Genomic DNA, 22,677 nt, shown 5'->3' with positions numbered 1-22,677 from the left:
AAAAAAAAAAAAAAAAAAAAAAAAAAAAAAAAAAAAAAAAAAAAAAAAAAAAAAAAAAGAAAACAGCCACCATTCAGTAGATTGAGGCAAAGGGGGGAAAATACACAAAGTGGATACCGTCTTTGCCATAGCAGCTTAAAAGAATATAGTACTTTCCTTTAAAAACAAAATATCATTCCTCAACTATTTGCGCGTATACCATCTGCATTAAAGTAGTTAAATTTAACATCTCAAACCTCATTGCAGTGACAATTTCTGAAGATTCTTAGGGTGACATTCAAGACCACAAAATGAAAGTTGAATCAGATTTTTCCAGTGGATTATTTAAACAGAGACATTTTCAAACAGTTTACAGCAGACAGATAGGTAACTGGACTGCAGGAGTACACCTACACTCCTCTCCCCAGTATTTTCCGCTGGGAGAACAACTTGAGTGTGAAGCTATATAGGTGTCTAACTTCACCTCTAAACGCACTAAGCCTCCTAATACATCTGTGCTTGCAACTTACGGTCCAGAGAACCACACAGCACCTTCCTCTGGAAGCACTGTTAAACTTGGTGAGGGTATCTAGGACTTCTAGGCATTGCTAGATCTTTAAGACTTCAAATGTTGCAATAGCAGTGCCTCTTATTTCTTAAGTCTGTGCTACTGTAGTGCGCCCTGATCACACCTGTTTTGTTAGAATAGTGTCCTTCACTCTCCTGTTCTGCTCCTTCACCTCTCTTCCTTTATTTCTGGTACTGTGGGATGGTAAAACTCCTGCTACAAGCAACTCTCTTCAGGTAATAAAAACCTTCCACAAAAAACAAAACCAAACCTAACAAAAACAAACAAACAAAACAAAACAAAGAAGGAAAAAGGGAAACTAAATGGTTACTCTAGGCAGCTTAAAAATCAACCACATGATCACGGCATTTCAAAAGCTATGTCAAAGGCCTGCTGCAAACACAACTCAGTGTTCTTTTTAAGTGTCCACTACATTTAAGTGTGCAGTGACACCCCCTATGACAGGCAGGTGGCTAGTATCTCATCTGGTGAGAGGCAAAAAAAGGGCCTTTTTTCTGGGTGCATATGTACACACCAGGGAGGCACAAGCAGCACTTCTATCCAGTCTTTTCAATGATCTATCCACAGCACCATGTCAATGCTACACAGCAAGAGAAAAGCAGGCTTGTGTACACTCAGATGTACACCACTCTTCACAATTCCATCTGCAAAATTCTGGCACAATCAGAGCTCAATTAATCCAAAAGATTGCCTGCTCTCCCGAAAACTCAGTTTTCGTTTAAGATGACATAAATGAAGAGTATGAACCAATAGCTGGAGCAACCATAGACAAGCACTTCTCTAACTCAGGAATCTCTGAGGGCAGAAACAACCATCTATATTGTTGCCAGTGCTTCTGGAAAGTAGACAGAACAAAAAAAGGTGATTTGTCCTCACCTTCTGGTGATTCTAACAGGGACAGATGAAGGGTTGAAGAGCAATATCTTTCTTTTTTCTCCGCCTCTTGAAACTTGTGTACTTCCAAGTGAATAACGATGCTGGTTGCATTCTCACAACAACATATTTAGAAATTTGGAAAAACAAGAGCATGTGGACAGAAAGGATGCTTTTTTCCCCTCTCCAAACACACACAAAGATTGACTGATAGTTGCAAGCAAACTTTCCCCTCCATTAAACAGAGGTACATCAAACTTGAGACCCTATTAAACAAAATAGTACAGGTATACCATTGTTCTTGCTGGTGGTGAGAAAAATGGTGCAAAACAAAGTATTCTGTCCTTTACTTCCTCCATTAAAAACTCTCAAACAAGTTCCTTTTTTTTTTTTAAAGTTATTTTTAATACACTCTCCCTTACATTTTAAAATTACCAATAACTTCTTTGGGGGCAACTACACTTTCATTGTACCAGTCAGTATTGCAGGACAATAATATTACACCATCTGTTTTCATGGCTTGTGTTAAATACAGTACAAAGAAATCAAATTATGGCCAGCCACATGCCTTTGGTAAAATTAAATTCTGGTGAGATCACATTTTCTTCAAACTCAGAAAGCCACATGTCGAACCCATGTAATGTTTTAAAGTTCAATTCTATACAAACTTCTTTTCTTCCTCAAAGTAAAGTTAAACAGCTGTCACCCCACGCAAATGGCAGTTTCTGTGCTGCTCCAGAAGTACGGTGAAAGTTTGGAACTTCAGAGAAGTTCTCCACATGCCTTGATCTCTATTAGATTTGTGTTTCAGAGAAGGGGTAGAAAGTCTAGTGAATATCCACAAACCTACAAGTCAAAGCAGTCATTATTTTTCCCCTTTTCACAATTAGCAGTGATAAATATTCTTAGTTTTTAAAAAACGTTCCGTAGTAACACGTGGAGTTTATTTAAGCAACTGACGGTCTTCTCCTTTGAGGCGTTTTTTCCGGGGCTGAACAAAGTCATCATCCGAGTCATCGTTAAGTTCTGGATTATCTTTTTCACTCTGGCAGTTGGGTTGTACAGGGAACTTCCTCTCAGGATAAAGGTTCCTTAGAAGTTCTTCAAAGTACGCTTCAAGTTTCATGCCGGCATCAGCCACTTCTGAATCAGGCTGTTGGGGGAATTAACAACATCAATACGTCACGAAATAGCTTTATACTTAGATCACATTAGGTCTTTTAGGTGCTCTTACAAACTACAAAAATCAATCAGCAGTAAAAAATGGCACCTGTAGAACACATGGTCCCAAAGAGCACAAGCCTGCAAAACAGAGGGTGAGGGTAGATCTTTTGGCCAACACCCCCAATGACTTTTTTCTCTGATGGATTATCACAGAAGCCAATTGCAAAAGCCATACTGCCTGGGTTCTGAAAGCTATGTAAAGAGATTCTAAAAACTCTTAAATCCTGACTGAAAAAAAAAAAAAAAAAAAAAAAAAAGAAGCTGGGTTATGCTGTGAAATATATAGGTATGCCTTCAGGGTGTTAAAGTGTTTTGGAACGACTGCTTGAAATGCTAGAATTTCTCTCGCTTACAGACCTTTTTGAATTACGTGAAAATATTACTAGGATAGATGATGATGATGATTTTAACATGGAAGACTAGGCAGTCCTGAAGTCATTCATAGCCACCACGGCTGATCAGTTTCCTGAAGCGGAGGTCACCACGGCAGGAAGTATTCCCAGCTATCAGGGGTGACTGGATGAGAACCCCATTGAGGCCACTTAGAGGAGCCTTTATTCCCAGTGTAATCCTCTCTCATTTTGCGGTCCCTCAGTAACTGCATCCCTTTTTCACCACGTGTTCCCTTATGTGCAGTGAGGGATAATAACGATCACTGAACATGCAACTAGAAATCATAAGGGTGAGTACAGACCTCCCAGAATGAAAATCCCATTGAATTTAAAATTTGAGGCAAGGAGGATTAAACCAATTTTAAAATCAAATGCCCACCATTAACCTCTACAATAAACAATTGTCATATTCTTTACCTGCTGTCCTGTCATTCAGCTAGCATGTTTGTTACAATCCTCTTTCCTTCTATGGAAGGATCTACACTGCGTAGTCATCTAACACCACAGTAGTTTCAAATGTGATCTATCTTTTCACTGCAGTCTCATCATCAAAATAAGTTTAATACAATAAATTCTTGTGTTGTCAGTTCTACCCCCACTACAGTTTTCCTGAAAGCAACTAAGCCTACAAAACCAGATAAAGTATCTACTAACCTCATTAAATTCAGCACAGTTTTGGAAAATCAGTCTGAAATCAGCCACAAAATCTTCCGGCTTTGTGTAGAATGAATTGGTCACTTCAAGTCTTTTCTTAATGGTTGACAAGTCCATAGGCTTTTTGATTATTTTGTAGTAATCAGGAACCTAAATGGAGAATAAAATTTTTTATCAAATGCAGTCATGTTCATTAATTGTTGTTTTATAAACCTTTAGCTCTGAGGGAGAGGGCAAGATTTAGTCTCATCTTCAAAGTACAATTCTAAGACATAAGAATTGTACTTTTAACATATATACAGACAGTTTCTGGAGTAACAGTGACATATGCTCGTTTTGCTGGCTAAAATATACTTCTCCCAATGCCTATTTTAAAATAAAAGGAAAAAAAAAAACCACCTACATTGACTACATATGATAAAGCAAACGATTTGGACGTTATTTTTGGATGTAGTCAAATGAGCCATCTATTAAGTTTCACTCTCAAGACTACCATATGATAATTTTGGCAACACACTCAAACAGAGATGGTACACGGGTTGCTTAAAATGAATTTTGGTTACGAAATATGTCCTTGGAAATGGTAGAAAATTTCAGAGATTTTGGCCTCTCAAACTGTGGTTGTAGGATTAAGATTTATTCTTTCTTTAGAAAGAATTAGAAATTAGAAAATAAGATATGAAATCCAAAGATAATATTTTTATACTTTTTTCCTAACTAGATTCACATTTTAAGAGAAATGCTATAATACCTGAATTTAGTAATACATGACCATCATATGATTAATCATTTAATCTCTTGTGCCCTTTCTTATTATTAAACTCTGTGGAATGTTCTTCAAAAGAAGAATTCTTATTCAAATGGATAAAAAGGGTGCATAGGAGCATATTACTTATTGATGAATTCTTTTCCCATTGACTTGTCTTGAAGAACGTAAAAGGGGTACTTTTCATCTGATCACGCTGGTAACTCTTCTGTGTATCCTTGGACTTCTAAAGCACCCAGGTATTGTTTACCATTTTAAACTAATAAATTTCAAGCTAATAATAAGAAATTCAATTTCATATTAGTACTATGGAGTACTTTAATTCTCAAAATCAGTAATTTTAAAAAACCCAAACATATCCCAATTCACCTTTTTAGTGATACCACTCAGCATTGTGAAATCAGCAGACAGTGTTAGAACTTACTTTTTGTGTCTATTTTTAAGTAAAATTAGTAACTGATTAAGTAAAATCAGTTCTTGGGGAATTTTACTAGCAAATCCCCTTCCAACCCAATGCTTCAACTTTTAACTCCCCTTCAGAGAGTTTTAATAAAATTAAACACGTTTAATACACTCAATGTCTGGGAAACTTGACTTCTGATAATGGACCATGATGGGACATAAAAATGCCTTTAGAAACATACCAGTTATGCTACTAGCATAAAATGGAAAGAAGTGAAGTACATACTGTGGGAGGAACTGGATCTTGAAAAGCAAGACTCATTTCGTGACAGTAGAGGTATAGCAGCAGTCTTTCACACTTCTGTGTCAAGAAAAATAGATACCCAAGTAATTAGAGAAACCTACATAATTTGTTCTAAAATGACAAACTACAGAAAATACCAAACAGATGCTCAGTACTCCCCCAGCCCCTATGCAGAAAAGTGAGCACACAAACTGTATTTGGAAGCAAGCTTAACTGTCGTAACCAATGGCCTACAGTATTCCTTCTCTGCAATAGATATATCATTATCAACTCTCAAATGCATGGTATGAAACCTCATGCAGTTACTAACAGTGTTATTCATCATTTGCTGAGCCCAGCAGACATTTCAGGGAATAAAAAAGCATGCGTGGCTCTTAGTGCTTTACAAATATTCAGAGATATCAGTAATATTGTTCCTGATCTGGGTATAACTGCTCTGTAACTGCAAAGCCTACAGTGCTTTTTGTTAGCAGTGGTAAGGAGTATCTTTTCTTTGTGTATCCAAATATATTAAACTGTATCTTGAGCCTTGAAAGAGATTCTAAAAATAGTTTTCTGTGATTTTATGCTTGCTGATCCTTTATTTACAGGACTTACATTTTTATACCGTATATTTAAAGCAAAATACAAACAGAGCTAGCTTTTTTTTCCTTTCAGTTAGCAGCACATGCAAACAATGGTTCTACAGGTAGACTAAGACCCCAAATAAAATACTAATTTCAGTGTATTTACACAAGCTGCCAAATGAAATCAAGTAAAACACTGCTGAAAGTTTCCAACAGAGCTCAAAATTGTGTAACAGAAGTTTTAAATAATAATAAAACAACTACAAAGGAATAAGAAAAAATAAAGAAAGGCAAAACAACCCCCCAAACTCCCAAGAATCCAAAAGATTCTGTCAAACAGTTCAACTGTCTGCTCAAAGGCACAATTTTTTTCTTTTAACTCTGAGGTTTAAGGGAAAACCAAAAGTCGGAAACCCACTGCTTGCTTTATAGCTTTTCCACCAGAACATTCAAACCTGCAAAAGGATAGCAATTATTCCCAGAGACTTGTGTTAATCTCTGCAGGATCAGTATCGCATCTCTGTGTATCTTCATTGTGAAAGAACCACCTTAATTTTTTAAAAGGATGTTGACAAAGTGCTTTAAAGACTAAAACCATTAGTTGATAATGTCAACCTATGACAAATTTGGAAAGCACAAACAAAGAAAAAAATTCTCAATGCAAGGTCACTGTGTATGAGAGCTCTGTTAGAAACAGCACGTGGTAATTCCTAGAACACAGTCCCAGTTCAGAGCACCAGATCACAACCACTTCTCAGACATTCAGAATGTGTTGTTCAGCATGTTTACATGAAGGCTGCTATGATCTCAGAGCTTATTTAAAAAGTTAATTCTCCTTTTTTACCATCAGTTTTTAAAAGATGCATACATTTCAGAATACAAGAAGCAGCAAGACAGCACTCATTTTATCCTTACCCTACGGTCTATTGGCGCCAAACCCACAGTGTCTTCCAGTTTTCTTTTTTCAGAGCTGTGAGCGGGTTTATCACAGTCATATTCAACTTCTGGCTTGGACAAATCCCGACAGAATGTACAAATCCACTCTCCACTAAAGAAGACAAACGGACACATTGACATCAGTGATGTATCACACTCTTGACAAAAGGCTTTCCACATATTTCTGGGTAAGTTCCTCATTTGTGGGGTGTTTCTTTCTGCATCGTGTGTTGTTTTGTTGGTGGTGGTTTTTTAAACACTACAAAAGGCAGAGACTGCTGGTAAAAGTGCTTTATTAGACTTTGTTTCCTTTTTAATGGCACTGGTGTCATTAATGGTGTCATAACAGAAAAATGGTTTCTACCTTTGTTAGTACTGAAATTTTTCACTTGAGCTCATAGGATTCAAGCAAAGCACTATTAAGAGTTCTGTTTCCTAACTACAGAGAGACTGGAAGATTAGTATAGGCCAAACAGAAGGAAAAGTGTTAGTGTTATACGTTGAGAACTACATATTCTCTCTACAAGTCTGATCTACAACATACTACTTCTCTACATAGATTACCCTAGACAAGATTTTTTGGAAAACTGGAAACTCTTCACTCCCTAAAACTTTCAGATGTTCCCGATTTGATCAGTTAGTCTAGGAGAACCCTATAGATTTAAATGACAGCACAAGATTACGACAAAATTAGTTCTGCAAGCTATGTTCACTGATTCTCTAATACAATTTGTGAACCTCAAAGTTTTGAAAAACCTATGAAGAATCTATGTTTTTAATATAGTTCTCCACAAATGAAGAAACTTGCATGCTTGCAGATAACCACAAGAGGGCTGAATTGTTCTTCTTATATAGCAGACAGAATTCGGCAATAACCAATTATGAGATCTAACTGCATACATTTACTCAGAGGTATGTTATAATAATAAGATCTTTGTAAATGGGAAATAGTTTCTGCAGCACCTTTTAATTCATTTCGATAGTAAGGCAGAAGACTTTCCAAGTTAAAAAAAAAAAAAAAATACCGGTTTTTATTCAGAGTAATCCAAAGATTTCCACCACCTGCTAGTTGTAGCATACAATAGTGAATAATGGGCATCTTCCTTCAAAGAGACTTTTACCTTCTAGTGTCTTAACTTGATGGAGTTATTTATATGACAGCGTCACCTCTGTGCCTGGACTAGCATCAGAGAAATGATGTGACAGATACACAAAAATAGATACAGGCCATGATCTAAAGATCTTATGATACAAGAAAACAGGAAACACATGAAAGATCGAGGAATGATGCATTTAAATATCCAAGAATCAGGAAGAGTGTGGTGTGTTGGAGTGAAGGAAAAAAGATGCAGTGACCTTGTGAATCTATAGCGGAAATTGTTCTATCCACCTGAAGCAAGAACAAAAAGCAATCATGAAAGAAGTAGACCGACATTGCTGACATAACAATAAAGGAATTATTTTGTGTGTTTGAAGGAACTAATGCTAAGAGACCGAAGTTTATTAAGCAAACTGTTACAGCTGCAAAAAAACCCCCAAAACACCAGAAAGATGAGAGCAAAAACCTGATACATCTGAAGCCAGAAAGAAAATTAAGCTAACCATAGTTCTGAAGTCCAGGAACACATTAATATGCACCTTTACAGATCTGTCAGAAAAGTTGTTTTTGGCTCCTTTGCACGTGGACATCATCATCTCAATTTCCACAGAATCATCCAGTAAAAAATAGAAATTTAAAAGACTCATTCTTGAAGCTTTAATTTTAATAGAAACAAAGCCTTGTAAATACATACTTATCTGCCTGCTTAAAGATTATTCTTTTCTTGTCAGAAGGGCACAAATGTTTATTAGTTTAAGTGTTTACTGTAACTTTACTGGGTTTTGCTTATGGCACAAAGCTGTAACATAGCATCATTTTATTTAAAAAAAAACAAACTGTAATTTGAAGTTTCAAAAGGTAAAAGAAATATTTTTATGTGCCATTTCTAGCAACATTTGAAAGAGTAGATACGCTTGTAGAAGTATGTTTGTTCAGAGTAGCACAGAGATGATCATTGTACTAAACTAAGTTGCTATCCAAATGTTTTACACCAGCAAGCTATGCTGATATTTAATAAGAAAACCTAGTATTTATAAAAGCATTAAACAATGAACATGTTATCACAGATGTTTTTATCCTTTAATACTAATAAGCTTATTGCATGGCATTTCTAGGTTGGAACATTGCAAGATGCCATTTATTTTAATCAAAGACACTAATTCCAGAAGCAAACGCCGGTAATGCTTATAACAACCACCTATTTAAGACTGTATTTTGAAACTCAAGAAACTGAGTAGTTGTTTTGTAACGGCCAATCAAGAAAGTTTACTGCTTGTTTCAACCTTGAACGAGATGTTACTAGAAGATGTCAGTCGCTGCATCCCATGATTGGAGTGTAGCCATGTTTAGCACTATAGTAAATAATGTATTTAATACTATATTAGCTTAGATTTTTCTTTTTTTTATTATTATTATTAAAGAAATTTAAATCTTTTATGTCATCCTTAAAACATTTTATGACAGATTGGTAATTCTGTGGCCCAAGTTTAATAATAGATGCCCTAGATGTAAATGATCTTGCTTAATTGCCAAATAAGTGAAGAGTCTTATTACTGTGGCTGCAAATCTGCAAAGTTATACTGGAGTTTCAATGCAAATTCCAATTTTCACCAATTAATAAAACTTCTGGATGCAAGACTTCAGAGAAGACACTGCTTCCTTCGAGGCTGAAACTTCTTGTACTGGGTTTCACAATACAAAACTTACCTCTTTTAATGCAAGTTTAGATGGAATTGAAGGGGTCATAATTACCTTGGAAAGCTCATCAGTGTAGGGACATGACAAGAAAGATGGAATACTTTGGGACACTTTTCACAGCAAAGGAGCTCCCCTCCATTTTGACATACTGCACACCAATCTTCATTGGGATCATCCTCTTTCCTGCCCTCCCCAATGTGGGGGGGGCCTATCCATCCTGTCTTCCCACTGGATGTGTTCTCCTTCAGTATCCCTGGTTGATCATCTGTGCTGTCCGGTGCATCTGTTCTTAAGACAGCTTCATCAGAAGTGGAATTATGATTGCTATCTAACAGCAATGAAGTAAGTATGCTTCTTGAAAAGGTGGCCTGTAAGAAGAAACAAAGGAAGCCAAATTATAATATTGATGTGAATTTACATGACCCTAACAACAAGTAAACTGACCTGAATAACGAATTTATATGCAGGCAGCCATACACGCATGCAAAATGCACGTAATAATTACTATCATACTATAGCACCAGGCAACTAAACACAAGACAGCTATGAAAAGCTATTTACTGCTCACTGCTCCACTAATAAAAATAAAACTAATCTTTGATGCCCCAAAAATCTAGCAACCACATGGAAATTTGATGTTTGTAAGCTATTTCCTGCCTTCCCAGGTTTTCAATGGATAAAAGCAGTCTGATCGCGCCAGTTAATGAATTGAATTGGCAGCAGAGCTAGTTTGATTTTGAATTTCACCTCTTCCTTTTATTTAGCTTTTTAGTTTTCCCCTGAAAAAGTCCTCAACAGAATATTAGTAAATTATTTTATTCCCCATAAATGCAAAATACCCTCCACCAAAGAGAAAGGAGATCTTTATAACTTAATATTACATTCCGAGGCCGGGATTCCTCATCCGTTTCTTGCTTCACTATAACAATTGGGAAATCGAAGTTCTCATTTGGTGCACTTGATTCCTGTTTAATTCTGATCGGCTCCAACATAACAACCGGGACTTTGTGTGTAGAATCAGCTCCTGGTGGCCTGCTGGAGGAGCCAGAACTGTAAATGACAGAAAGAGGCAGGAAAAAAAGAAAATTAAGAGTCAGAACTGGATGCCTTTTGTACACTGATGCTTTCCGAGACCTCAGGATGCTAATCCATTTTGCTTCTTTGAATCTTGAGCACTACAGTATTACTTTTATAGAATACAACATCCAAGTTTATTTCCTTTGATGTATATTGAAAAGGCATTACAGAAAGGGAAAATTTTAATGGCGCAGTTCCAGAACCAGAGAATTACTCACGGTTTGACTTCCCATTAGTGCAAGATTTGCAAATAATCTCCATTTCTTTCAGGTCATACACAAAAAAGCACTTCCACTGAACATTATCTCACTTTGAAGGAGATGCAGCTGTATTTTGGGGAAGGCCAGTGTTTCTCCAGAGCTGAACTGATCATTGTAAACCACACAAGCAAATAAGCCAGATAAAACACGTATTTACATTAACTTGGAAGAGTTTCTTACAGACTTGCAGCTCTACCAAAACTGGGTCCATATTTTTAGAACTAGTTCTGTCTTTTTTCACGTGTTTAGTCATAATAGGATGAGAGCGGATAACCAAACTCAAAAATACGAGGGTGTTGATTTTTTTTTTAATAATAATGAAGAATTTTAAATGTAACAAAATGAATTCAAGCAGCAGCAGATAGAATCACATTTTTTCACATGCAAGTAAAAGACTCTTCAGACAAACATTTAAACAGTTCATAAAAGTCCTTCACAGAATTTACTACGTAAATGGAATAGAGTAAAAGGTATTCTATATTAAAAAGCATCTGCGTTTCCAATTCAAGTAGGATGAATGTCATCTGATTTTTCTCTGCATGAAAAATTAATCTCATGTCAGATGTACGCTCTAATTTATTGGAACACATTAATGAATAATCTGCACTCTTCAAACAACATTGTGTAAATCTATTTGTTCATTAATATTCCATCACTAAGGGATAAAAACATTTGTGTAGACTCTCAGTAGATATCACTTAACTAACTGCATTATGGGGGAAAATTCTTAATAACCCTCTTTGTAACATCAGTTCCTTAAATCTGAAGTCATTTATAGTTTCACGAGGACTTTCAATATGCAACCTTTTTCTTCAGCTGATTTTTCTGAATTTAAAACCTATTTTAGAGTTGGCATTCTTTTAATAATGCCAACCTAGCCATCATTTACAGAGTTAATACGTTTTTAGATGTGCTATTAATACACTACAAATGAAATTACTAATTTTAGAATGCAAAGAGTGCTGTAATAACCATCAGGTCTGGCCTGTTAACAGAGAAGATGAGGCAAATTGACTTCTATATGCATTAATAAGGGAAGAGACTGAGGCATGTTCTATGGAGATGGAGTTACAATTTTCTTCTCTCCTACTCTTTCCTTACCTCTCTCTGCTCCCAACACTGGAGGCACTGGGTGAACGAATTGGAGGGTGTATATTTGTCACACTGACTCCTCCTAGGATAGAAGAATCAGATTAGAACAAAACACAGGTCTGTGCTGAGTCTGAGATGTGACTCAGAGAAGTACACAGGTTTGGGGGAAAATTTCTCCTGCAGTGTCATTTATTTAACCTATATCTCATTTAATACAAATTCATGAAAGGATGAGAAGCATGAGATAACAAAGGGAAGGAGAGGACTAAAAATGGGCCCATTGCATGTAAGCAGGCTGATGGGTCAGTACCTTTGCCTGGCTGACCCCTCCACTTGATCACTGCAGTTTGTTTTGTCTTACCTTATTAAATTCTAGCAGATGTCTCAGGAGATCTGCTAGGAAACTTTAAGCCAGATGAGCTGGCGAGTAGGAAGATGTCTGGGGGCCAGATATGAGAGAGACCAACGGTCTGGGGACCAGATAGCCAAAAGACTTGTGAAGGACATTTTTCCTGAGCATTGATTCTGAGAAACCGGTCTGTGCTGTCTGCAAATGCATTATCCACCTGCTTCAGCTAATCTGCCCAATGGCATAAACACCTTGGGAGTGCACGAACGTTGCACAAGTGCTTATTGGCAATTCATGCTCACATAGCCTCACTACAGGCCAGACTGGGAAATGGGAGTATGGAGCAGCTGCTGATGGCCACCATGCATGGTGACAGGAATCCCCTTCAAGTCCTTCAAGTCTACCACATTAGCTACCCGTAACAATAACCTCTCTGATCAACCTGTGTCAATGCTGCACTACCCTTCTAGTGAAAAAGATTTTCTAATAACCAAATTGAACTTCCTAAGTCAGCACATTTGTAGCCACTGTCTTCTGTTACATCTGTCCTGCTTTTTCAAATATTGTCTCCTACCACAGCTTCTAGGTTTTAATTTGGTGTACCCCAAGAATGACATTTTTCTATGTATTTCTATGCAATTTGCTAAAATCTATTATGTTTTTCCCTCCATGCTTTTAAGATCTGGCCACCTACCTTTGTTGACAATGCTAAAATATTATCTCAACTTTACCTCCTACTAGAGTTTCTACAACTTTGCCTTCATTTTCATATTTCTCATCTTTGATATAAAATAGAAGTAACAGTGTTAACAGTGTCACAGTAGATTTTTCCATTACACCACTTTAACAGAAAATTGCACCACATTCCAATTACCTGAGAGGCCTGGTGATGGTACCGATGAATTTGGTGACTGCACAGTTCTGTTCGAAGGGGGTTTTGGCTGATTCTGCTCTGCAGTGCCATCCTTCCTTACAACATTATCCAGTGTGATGTTTCCTGAACAATCAATCTAAAAGGTGGGGAAGAGAGGGGAAGCAGTTAGTGTTGGGAGGGGAAAAAAAACCCACAACAAAACTCCCCCAAAAACAACAACAAAAAACCACCCCATGCCTCTGCCATACTGTTATTTTGAAGGTGAAGACCAAAATGCATTTCACCTAACTTTAGCCATCCAAAAAGTGAGGTGGTTACTTTAAAACAGGTCATCTTGCTTTCTCTAAAAAGAAAAGAAATGGCCAAATCCAGACAGTGCTTCAATTTTAAGATCAGATGATTCTGTAAGTGCCAATTTTTCTCCATCAGCCACAGAGAAGGCTTACATCAGACAGGTAGCTTTCACACATTGAAGAAAGAGATGAATTTTTATCTCTACACTTTCTTTCGACATGCTCACGTTATATACTCTAAAAAAGATAATAAGCAACACACAAACTACCCTTGAATCCACTAGTGTTTAACAGGACTGGAAGAACCTCAAAGGACACTCAATTCCATCTCTCCCACAAACCTTCTGGGCAGGGGCCATGCATATTGACTCAAAACGCAAACAGCAAACCAACACTTGTTCTTTCCACCCATAGCCCAGGCCAGACAACTGAACTCTGTTTTAGGGGCTCCCAATTTACGATTCTAACTTTCTGTAAAAATTACACATTCTGGTTTGATAAAGAGAAATGACCTTTTCAAATGTTAGGTTTTTTGCAACACAGAAGATCATGTTTGATAAGAAAATAGGTCACCTTGGTATCAGTTTTCTCAATCATCCAGACACCTCACAAATCCACTGGTATCAACTACATTGACGACTGAAATTTCTATTTATAAGCTAGACTTATCTGAAGTGGATGCAGAAGCCTCTGCTAGGTCAGCATATTTACAGTGATTTAGGCCATGTATCTTAATAGCATAAACTTAACCATATACAAGTAAAAGAGTTCATAATAATACTGTGCACAAAAATCAGTATGCTAAAATGTCTCACAGACTCAGTAGTTTTATGATCGTGTTCTGTAGTTCACCTTTTAAGCCTGACAGATACTGTGATTCTGTACTCTATGTACTCTATTTGAAAAATAGAACACCTTTATCTGAGAGTTTGTTGGTGAGAACAAAAGACAGGTGGGAGAAACAGGGACTAACAGCAAGTTATGACTAGAAGACCATGACATTTCAGATATCTACAAGCCTTAGACCACAAAAATAGGCCCAGCAGTTATCCGAAAGAATAAAGACAACTGACTAAAACTCAACAGCTCTAACGTGGACCTCTGACAAACACGTACCAATCAGAAGGAACTATGAAAGAGAAGTTTAGAAGCTTAAGAGAAGATGATCTTATGATGCTCCTTCTATCACCTGCTCACAGGCATGTTAGAGGATATATGAAGAAAAGAAGTACCAAAAGGAAAAGATATAAGGAATATATCCAGTATATCAACAATTAATAGCTACCTAAGATAGCCCTTTCAATGAGTTCAACATGTATTAAAAAAATGTTAAAAATTTACCAGAAATACCATCAGCAACCCAGTGCTATCTATGGACACTGGTAAACGACAGCTAAGCTAACTCATTTTTGTTAGTATCGTTATGGGGGGTACGGGAAAAATATGCAGCATCCAAATAAACAAGTCCAATTACAACTACAACCTGCAATGTTATTTTTCTTAGTTGTCCTAACAGCTGTCTCCCAGAACAGTTTTGAATATTGCCAGCAACATGTAGGCAATCCTGCACTGTTGTTTTCTGGAACTGTCTCATTTTGACAAACAGAGGAAGAATTTCAGTCTAAAAGGTTTCTATTTTTCACAAACATTAAGACTTACTGCAGAATAGAATCCATAAAACATTGCTCTTATGTTACACTTACATCAGGAAGAGATGGTAGATTGTAGGAGCTACCCACTGGAGAACTCAAATCTATCACAGGAGGACCATAAGTCTTCCCATCACATCCTACAGCACTAGTGACTGTGGGGCTGGATGGAGTAGATGTTGTGCTGCTTGCAGTTGAAAGGGCAGTTGAAGTTTGCCCACTACTGATCTGCCACTAAAAAGAAAAGACAATAATCCACAATTCAGCATCATTTTTTCCAACGGATGACATCTTCTGCATATACTGGTTCTAACTCATCAGTTAAACAAGTAAGCTGAATTCAAACATAAAATCCTGATTTACTCTGAAGTTATCCAATTTCAAGAACCAATCTTACAAGACAAGGGAAGATGACAAGTAGTTGAAAACTATGAACAGAAGAAATGAATGTGAATTCTTAAATTCAAAGCTGTATCTAGATATTAAGTATCTATTAATATTTCATGCTGCATTGACAATGTTGTGGGAGGAATGTAACAGTTTTAGTGAAATAAAAGCATTACAGATAATAGGCTGAATGCACAACTGCTCCAGTGCTTTATTAAGTAAATAGCTGTAGCATCACTTGAACGCCATCAAGTATTTGATGTTGTGCTTCCCTTAACAAGTTAAAGTGATTAAGAATTTGAAATGCTGACTGGATCTCCACCCACATATATGTTTAACACCATGACAGGAAGTGCACAGTCAAGTCAGACTAAATTTCTTTCTCATTTAGACATATGCAGTTTTCAATGACTTTAATGGAATTTCACGGCAACCGTAGGCAAAATTTGACTCTGCTCAATTCCTTTTTAGTCAGTCATTTTATTTACTAATTTCTAGTTTCAGAAAGACATTACTAGATAATGAATATACTTGAAAGAAAGGCTTGCAGACAGGCCAATCTTCTTTTCAGAGGCACAGAATAGAGGTGACAGTTTTTGTTACTACAGGTGCTCTTAGATATTGTACAGCTCTTTTCAATTTAGTTGGAATTAGTTCTCTGACATCATAAGTATTGCAAACATGAATGATATTACTCCACTTCGCAGGTCACAGGTCCGATTCATTTGATTCTTACCTGCTTACCTCTAATGACATGATTATCTCTTTCCTTCCACATACCCAACAACCCATGTGCTAGTATGCTTTTTAATAAAGATTTGCCTTCCTGAACATCCAGAAAACATCTTAAGTGTTTGCTTCTGCCCCAGTTCAACTGCTGATTAGCTGGGTATTGATCAGTCTTACTCAGCAGAGGTCCCACAATTGTGGACTTTCTTTTCTCTCCTCATCTGTAGAAGTTCAGATTTGGCATACTCTGGAGAACGGTGGCAGCTATAGCTTTTTAGTCAAGCTTTTACCTGGTTCCTAGTGAAGTCACTAACATCAAGCTAAATAGTAGGATTTTCTATTTTGTCTATTCACTGACTGTAGTGTGCAGACCATGGCCATGTTAAGTTTTGCATAAGTGCCAGAAATCACAGTAATAGCAAACAAGAGAATGAAACACCTACACAGCACACACAGTGGCTCACTTCCATAACTTTCAGCTGCTTAGAACTGTCAAAACGAAAGAAACTTGACAGTTATTAAGAAAACTGTGGGTATCTTGTTATAGAGAAAAATGCAGTCTCTGTTCTAATTGAAAAAATAATATAAAAGTAAGATGATTGTGCTGGTTTTAGCTGGGATAGAGTTAATTTTGTTCGTAGTAGCTAGTATGAGGCTATGTTTTGGATTTGTGCTGAAAACAGTGTTGATAATATAGAGATGTTTTCATTATTGCTGAGTAGGGCTTACACAGAGTCAAGGCTTTTCATCTTCTCATGCTCTACCAACTGAGAAGGCTGCAGACACACAAGAAGCTGGGAGGGGGCACAGCCAGGACAGCTGATCCAAACTGGCCAACGGGATATTTAATACCATATGATGTCATGCTCAGTATATAAACTAGGGGAAAGCTGGCCGGGAGGCTGCTGCTTGGGGACTGGCTGCGCATTTTTTGGTTGGTGGTGAGCAATTGTTTTTCATTTGCATCACTTCTTCTTCTTCGATTTTATTTCTCCCTCTTTTTGTTATCTTCCTTTTCATTACATGTTGTTGTTGTTGTTGTTGTTGTTGTTGTTGTTATTATTACTATATTTCAATTATTAAACTGTTCTTATCTCAACCCTTATTTTTACTCTTCTGATTCTCTCCCCCATCCCACTGGGGGTGGGGAGTGAGCGAACAGCTGTGTGGTACTTAGTTGCTGGCTGGGGTTAAACCATGACAATGACATAAAGCACATCTGATATTTTATTTGAAAAGGAAAGAAACTCTACCTGTTTTATAGCTTGCTGTGCCAAGAATGCCATTTGCAGCGGATTGGGCTTTATGGCTTGCCTTGGCAGGTTCTGATTTTGGGGAAATCTCATCTGTTGTGCAGGAAGAGCTGAACCGTTGGACTTGGGGCTATGATTCTGAAAATGAATCAAGCGTGGAGGTGCCTGCATGAAAACAAACAAACAAACAATTTTTCAAGTTAGCTGATATCTATCCAATGTTCCAGCAATTTTTATCAAGTGGCCCTTTTAAACTTCTGAAACTCTTAATAAATTAGATGCAAACAAATAGTACCACACCATTTATCTGAATGATCACACAACACATTAATTTTCAATGTTAAAAACAAAACCTAGTAGATGGATTTCAATTATTCTGATACAATAAATGCAGATACATTACAAGAACCAGTGAGAGTATTTCCAACTTAGAAAGTTACATGGGAGAATCACAGTCTATGCAAAAAAGCCTTGGAAAAAAGTCAATGACAGATTCACTTTTTAATCATTTGACAAAAATACAAAATATGTAGCTCAGCACTATATACGATTGGATACCATATGATTTTTTTTTTCTGAATAAAAATAGGCTGAGTGCTACCATGCATTCTGCCAGACGTGTTTAAAATGCCCATTCAATTCTCAGTAAAGAAAATGTTCCCTAACCCACTTAACACAGCCACGTGCTAAAGATGAAGCTATCTGAAGTTATATATCTAGATGTAGTTTCTTTCTTTTTTCTTATCTTTCTTTACTTTCTTCTTCAGTGCCATGGAAAAAAAAGAGTCTTCTCTGGAAACAGTCATAACTTACTTGATGAGAAGCTGGAGGCTGCTGCATGGCTCCTGGCATTCTTGGATTTGGTAAACCTCCTGGACCTGCTCTGCGTTGAGCTTGCTGTCTCTGAGCCATGACCTGTTGCTGCATGTGCTGGAGTCGGAGCTGAGCTAAACTTATCTGCGTTGGGAACTTAGACAGCTGGTTTGAGGGTAAGCTGCCTGGTGGCTGTAAGTTTGTTTCCATGACGGGGCTCTTGGGGATATGTGGTGGGGTTTCTTTATCTTCAATTACCAAAGAACCTGGTTTAAACAAAAGAAATAAAATTAATACCAAAATATGGCAGCTAGCAGAAATGCTATTTTTCACAATTAGTTCCTTTTATACCATGAGGTCATCGTTCATTATTGTAATGTAAAGAATGGATAAACATGTGAAGAATGGATAAACATCAGATAGAGGACTCCATTTATTTTGTTTGTTTCTATGCAATAAAATGTTCGCATTTTATAATGCAGAAAAGATAAAACTAGCAAACTGTCTTGTGCTGCAGCCTCCTCTATACGGTGGATTCTCCTAGGAGGGTGTCCTGGCCTCCCCAGAAGAGCAAGGGAGCAAAGTTTCAACAGAAAAGAGCATCCTGATCCAATCGTCTGATAAAAAGATTTAACTGTATCATAATACTTAAAGGCATTGTGATCCTTTCCGGCCTCGGAGTCAACATCATGGAATACTCAAATGATACTCTCAGCTGCTACACACCACCAATTCTAGGATGTGATGGGCACCTCCAGGAGATGTTTTATCTCTCTCCACTGACTTAAAAGGAAATTTGACTAGACAGGTAACTTTTAGACACTAAAAGGCACTATATATCTGAAGAGATATATAGTGTGATTACATGAAACTCTCATGTAAAATTCTGGCTACCTCATCCAAGAAAGATGAATTCCAACTAGAACAGAGTTTGATTTGATTCAAGGGACTAGCACACTGTATGTACAGGAAAAGACAAAGACACTTTCTTTGTTTAAAACAAAGTTATGGTCCAAAACGGAGACTTAAAAAATTCCAATGATCTGTGGAAGGTTGCACAACAGCTTTTCAATACAAGTGGGGGATAGACACCTCATACTCCCTTCTCTCCCAGAGATTTAGGGCTGCATCCCTCAATGAGGTGGGTACACCACATGACAGTTTGACAATCCTTGTTACAGCAGAACTTGAAATCATCCTCTGCCACTTCTCTCCTCATATCCATCACTCTCTGTGGATCCTGTGCAGTCTAGCTTGGCTCATTTGGGGGTAAATTATCTGAAGGAGGAGGAAACTTCTTGCATTTGGTATTCCTCTTTTTCATCCCAAGAGCTGAGAAGCTATGCAAGTAGCATCATTCTAGCTCCCTATCTAGACACAGACACAGAGGGAGTCTAGGCCAGCCAACATACTGTAGTGCAGACCAGGGCAGAAAGCTAACATCAACAATACTATTTTTGTATTGATGCTTGGTAATTTTGGTGTTGCATACATTTTAATTATGATTCTACCACATCAGTCATTACAAAAATATTAAATATGCTAAACAAAATGGAAAACCCTACCAATCTATTGCCTAATACCCTTTAAGCCTGTAACAGGTCTAGTCAATGTTTCCCATAAAGTGAGCAGAGAAAAATGCAGATGAATAATACTGTTTCCCATATGCAGCGGTATGAAATATTTCACTACAGTCAAAATAGATTTATTTTCTTTCTCTAGAAAAGGAATTACCTTGACAAAGAATGGTATTGACTGTACTACAATCAACTGTCAAACCCACACCGCATTTTTGTTCTGTTCTCTCCAAGTCTAATTACATCTTCAAAAGTCTTTCCAAACTTAACATCTGTGGTATAAAGCTACTTACCCAAAGGTACTACAGAGAATGATTCCCTTCCGTTATTCTAGAAAACCATGGGTTATAATACAATTTGTGGAATTAAAACACTTTAAATATTGTATTTTATTTTCTTAAATACATTCTGAAATCCGTAAGAGAGCTATCCTATTAGTGTACAGATGCTATCACAGTGTCAGTAACACACAGTCTGACTAGAATTCAAGCCATTCCCAGAGTAACTTGATTCTTTACTTAAACTTTATTTTATTTTTCCTTCAGTGGTTCTTAAATCTGGTTTATCTACAGAAATTGAACATGTCTGATCATAAATGTAACAGCCTAAAGGCTGTAATTTCTGAAAAGAGATAGATAAATGCGATCTGGTTTTATCTATCACTGAAATAGATAAACAGTTACAAGAACTCATGTGCTGATCTGTTCAGATGCCATTTCTATTGTAGCACTTTTAATACTTTAAGGGAACATACTTAAGGAGTTCAATGGCTGAATATAACGAATTACAAAAAAGAGCCCCAAAATCAAACATAAGAAAACCCCCCATCTTAACAAGCATCATCTCAGTTTAGCAGCAGTTCACAGTTATCACCACACAGCTTGACAGTTCGTTTCTGGAAACAAGAGATTCACTTTCGACTCCTTTCCAAAAAAAAATTATTTACAAAGAAGGAACTTGGAGAATTTCCCTGCTACCATCCAATGTCCTGGTGTGTGGGGAAAGGAGCTTGTTCACCTTAAAGCACTGCCATAATACTTTCTTTCTCTGCCTTTGCAGAGAAACATACATTTGCACTTCTCTGTACATTTGCAGAGCTGACTGCACTTTCTGATGAAAGGCAGAAAAGGTCCCACAGGTATCTCACAAAACATTCTGCACGTGACAGAAAAACAAAAAATGGCCATCAAGCTAACAATGGAGAAAGGAAGCACGACAGCAGTCAAAATCCTAAAAAGACCGCTAAGCTTTAATTCCTGCTCCTAAGCTGATGAGTTCCTAGGATGCTTATCTCCATTAAACTCAGACTTTCAGGCAATCACACAAGCAGGCTACCTGCAAAGCTTCCAGGTTCTGGAATTCACCAGTACCATAAAACCCTAGCAACTTATAGCTGTAAGAAAAAATGTAAATACTAGTTTGGAGACTAGGCCAAAATCTATTAGGATAATGAAGATGAAGTACATTTGCAACTCTGTTAAAAACATGCTTTTTCCTGAATTCCACCCCACAACTTCAGGAAAGATAATCTAAAGCCAGACAACTGACAAAAAGTAGTGTTCTCTTCCCTGTTCTTCTGTTTTTCTTTGGCATTCTCCCCTTCTCTTCATCTCAGTTCTCCAAGGCTTATTGTTCAGCATGACAAGCGAGCAAATGGGGGTTCTTGAACATATTACGCTGCTGCTATGGGTTTCAGCTTGGGAAGATGGGATTGAAGTAAAAGAAAGGGCTGGAAGATGCAGAATGAGACTGACTTCTGGAATCCTTTCTTAGGATGTGAAGTACGGTTATAGATTGTGTTCCTTGTTTCAGAAGCCAGAAGGCATTTGTATTGCCCAGGAAACTGAAAGCTGCTATTTTCACCATCACATGTACCATTCAAGTAAGGTAAGTTTGTTAATACTTTATCATAAGTATTCATAAATAATACTTTTCCTCATACAATGCACTTTAAATGTCTTCTACAGGTAAGGAAATAAATCTTACAAAGTAAACTAAGAAATTAATAGTGCGGAGGCTATTTATCTTCACAAAAAGAAAGCTGCTTTCAAAATAGGATCAAGATGCCCAAGGGCTAATAAAACTTCATCATACCTAGATTGAAAATATTTTGAGCCCAGAAGCTAGGATCACAGTGAAACTGGATGGTATTGTTAGTCACTGGTGAAGCATCACACCTTGCTCGGAGAAGATACCGTAGTCGATATGTAATCTAGAACAGGAACAAAACAAGATTTTTTTCTCTGGGGCCAGAGCCATGTATCTGAACAACATAAAGAGTCTTTAAAAAAAAAAAAACCCAAAACAAAAAACCAATCCAAAAAACAACAACAAAAAAACCCTGAACAAGCCCCTAGAGAATTGAGGTGAAAGATAGAGAAATTTGTCCAAGCTACAAATAAAAGAGGTATTCTTAACATCTTTCTTTTATTCCTGAAGTAGTTTTAAAAAGCAATCAACTACAGCCTAAAAAAAATTAATTCTTATCCCCTGCAGAAATACATATCCTTTCACAAACTTGGTCAATACCTTCAATGACTTGAACTACTTGCAAGTGAAGTACAGATTCACATAACCATTGTTGTTTTTTTTTCCCCCAAAACGTATGTTAGCCCGTTCATTTTTCTTTCAAAGAAAAGTATCCCATCCTTTTGGCAACAGGTATCATCACAGGGGATTTTCCTTTGTAATAAATTTAAGTTTTCTTTAGAGACCCAAAGAACAGATTTTATAAACTTTATCTTTGAAAACTCTCAGATTCACAGTGTCCTGGTTTTGGCTAGGATAGCGTTAATTTTCCTTCTAGTAGCTGATATAGTGCTGTCTTTTGGATTTAGTATGA

General features: G+C 37.1%; 1 protein-coding gene across 1 annotated transcript; it reads right to left on the bottom strand.

Moving 5' to 3' along the window:
• Positions 1 to 1,829: 1,829 nt before the first annotated feature.
• TRIM24 (tripartite motif containing 24) lies at positions 1,830 to 22,047 on the bottom strand (the record flags this gene model as incomplete). Its single annotated transcript, XM_009579720.1, has 12 exons — positions 1,830 to 2,594; positions 3,712 to 3,861; positions 5,166 to 5,240; positions 6,665 to 6,797; positions 9,537 to 9,850; positions 10,364 to 10,532; positions 11,921 to 11,993; positions 13,135 to 13,270; positions 15,131 to 15,310; positions 17,446 to 17,610; positions 18,259 to 18,524; positions 21,930 to 22,047. Coding segments are annotated over 12 exons (1,989 nt in total), but the record flags the coding sequence as incomplete, so codon positions are not given.
• Between the last annotated feature and the right edge of the window lie 630 nt (positions 22,048 to 22,677).

The sequence above is a fragment of the Fulmarus glacialis genome, unplaced genomic scaffold (assembly GCF_000690835.1).
Source record: "Fulmarus glacialis isolate BGI_N327 unplaced genomic scaffold, ASM69083v1 scaffold8846, whole genome shotgun sequence".
Classification (NCBI taxonomy): Eukaryota; Metazoa; Chordata; class Aves; order Procellariiformes; family Procellariidae; genus Fulmarus; species Fulmarus glacialis.
The sequence above is the reverse complement of the archived record's forward strand: the minus strand, read 5'-3'. Positions and strand labels throughout refer to the sequence as shown.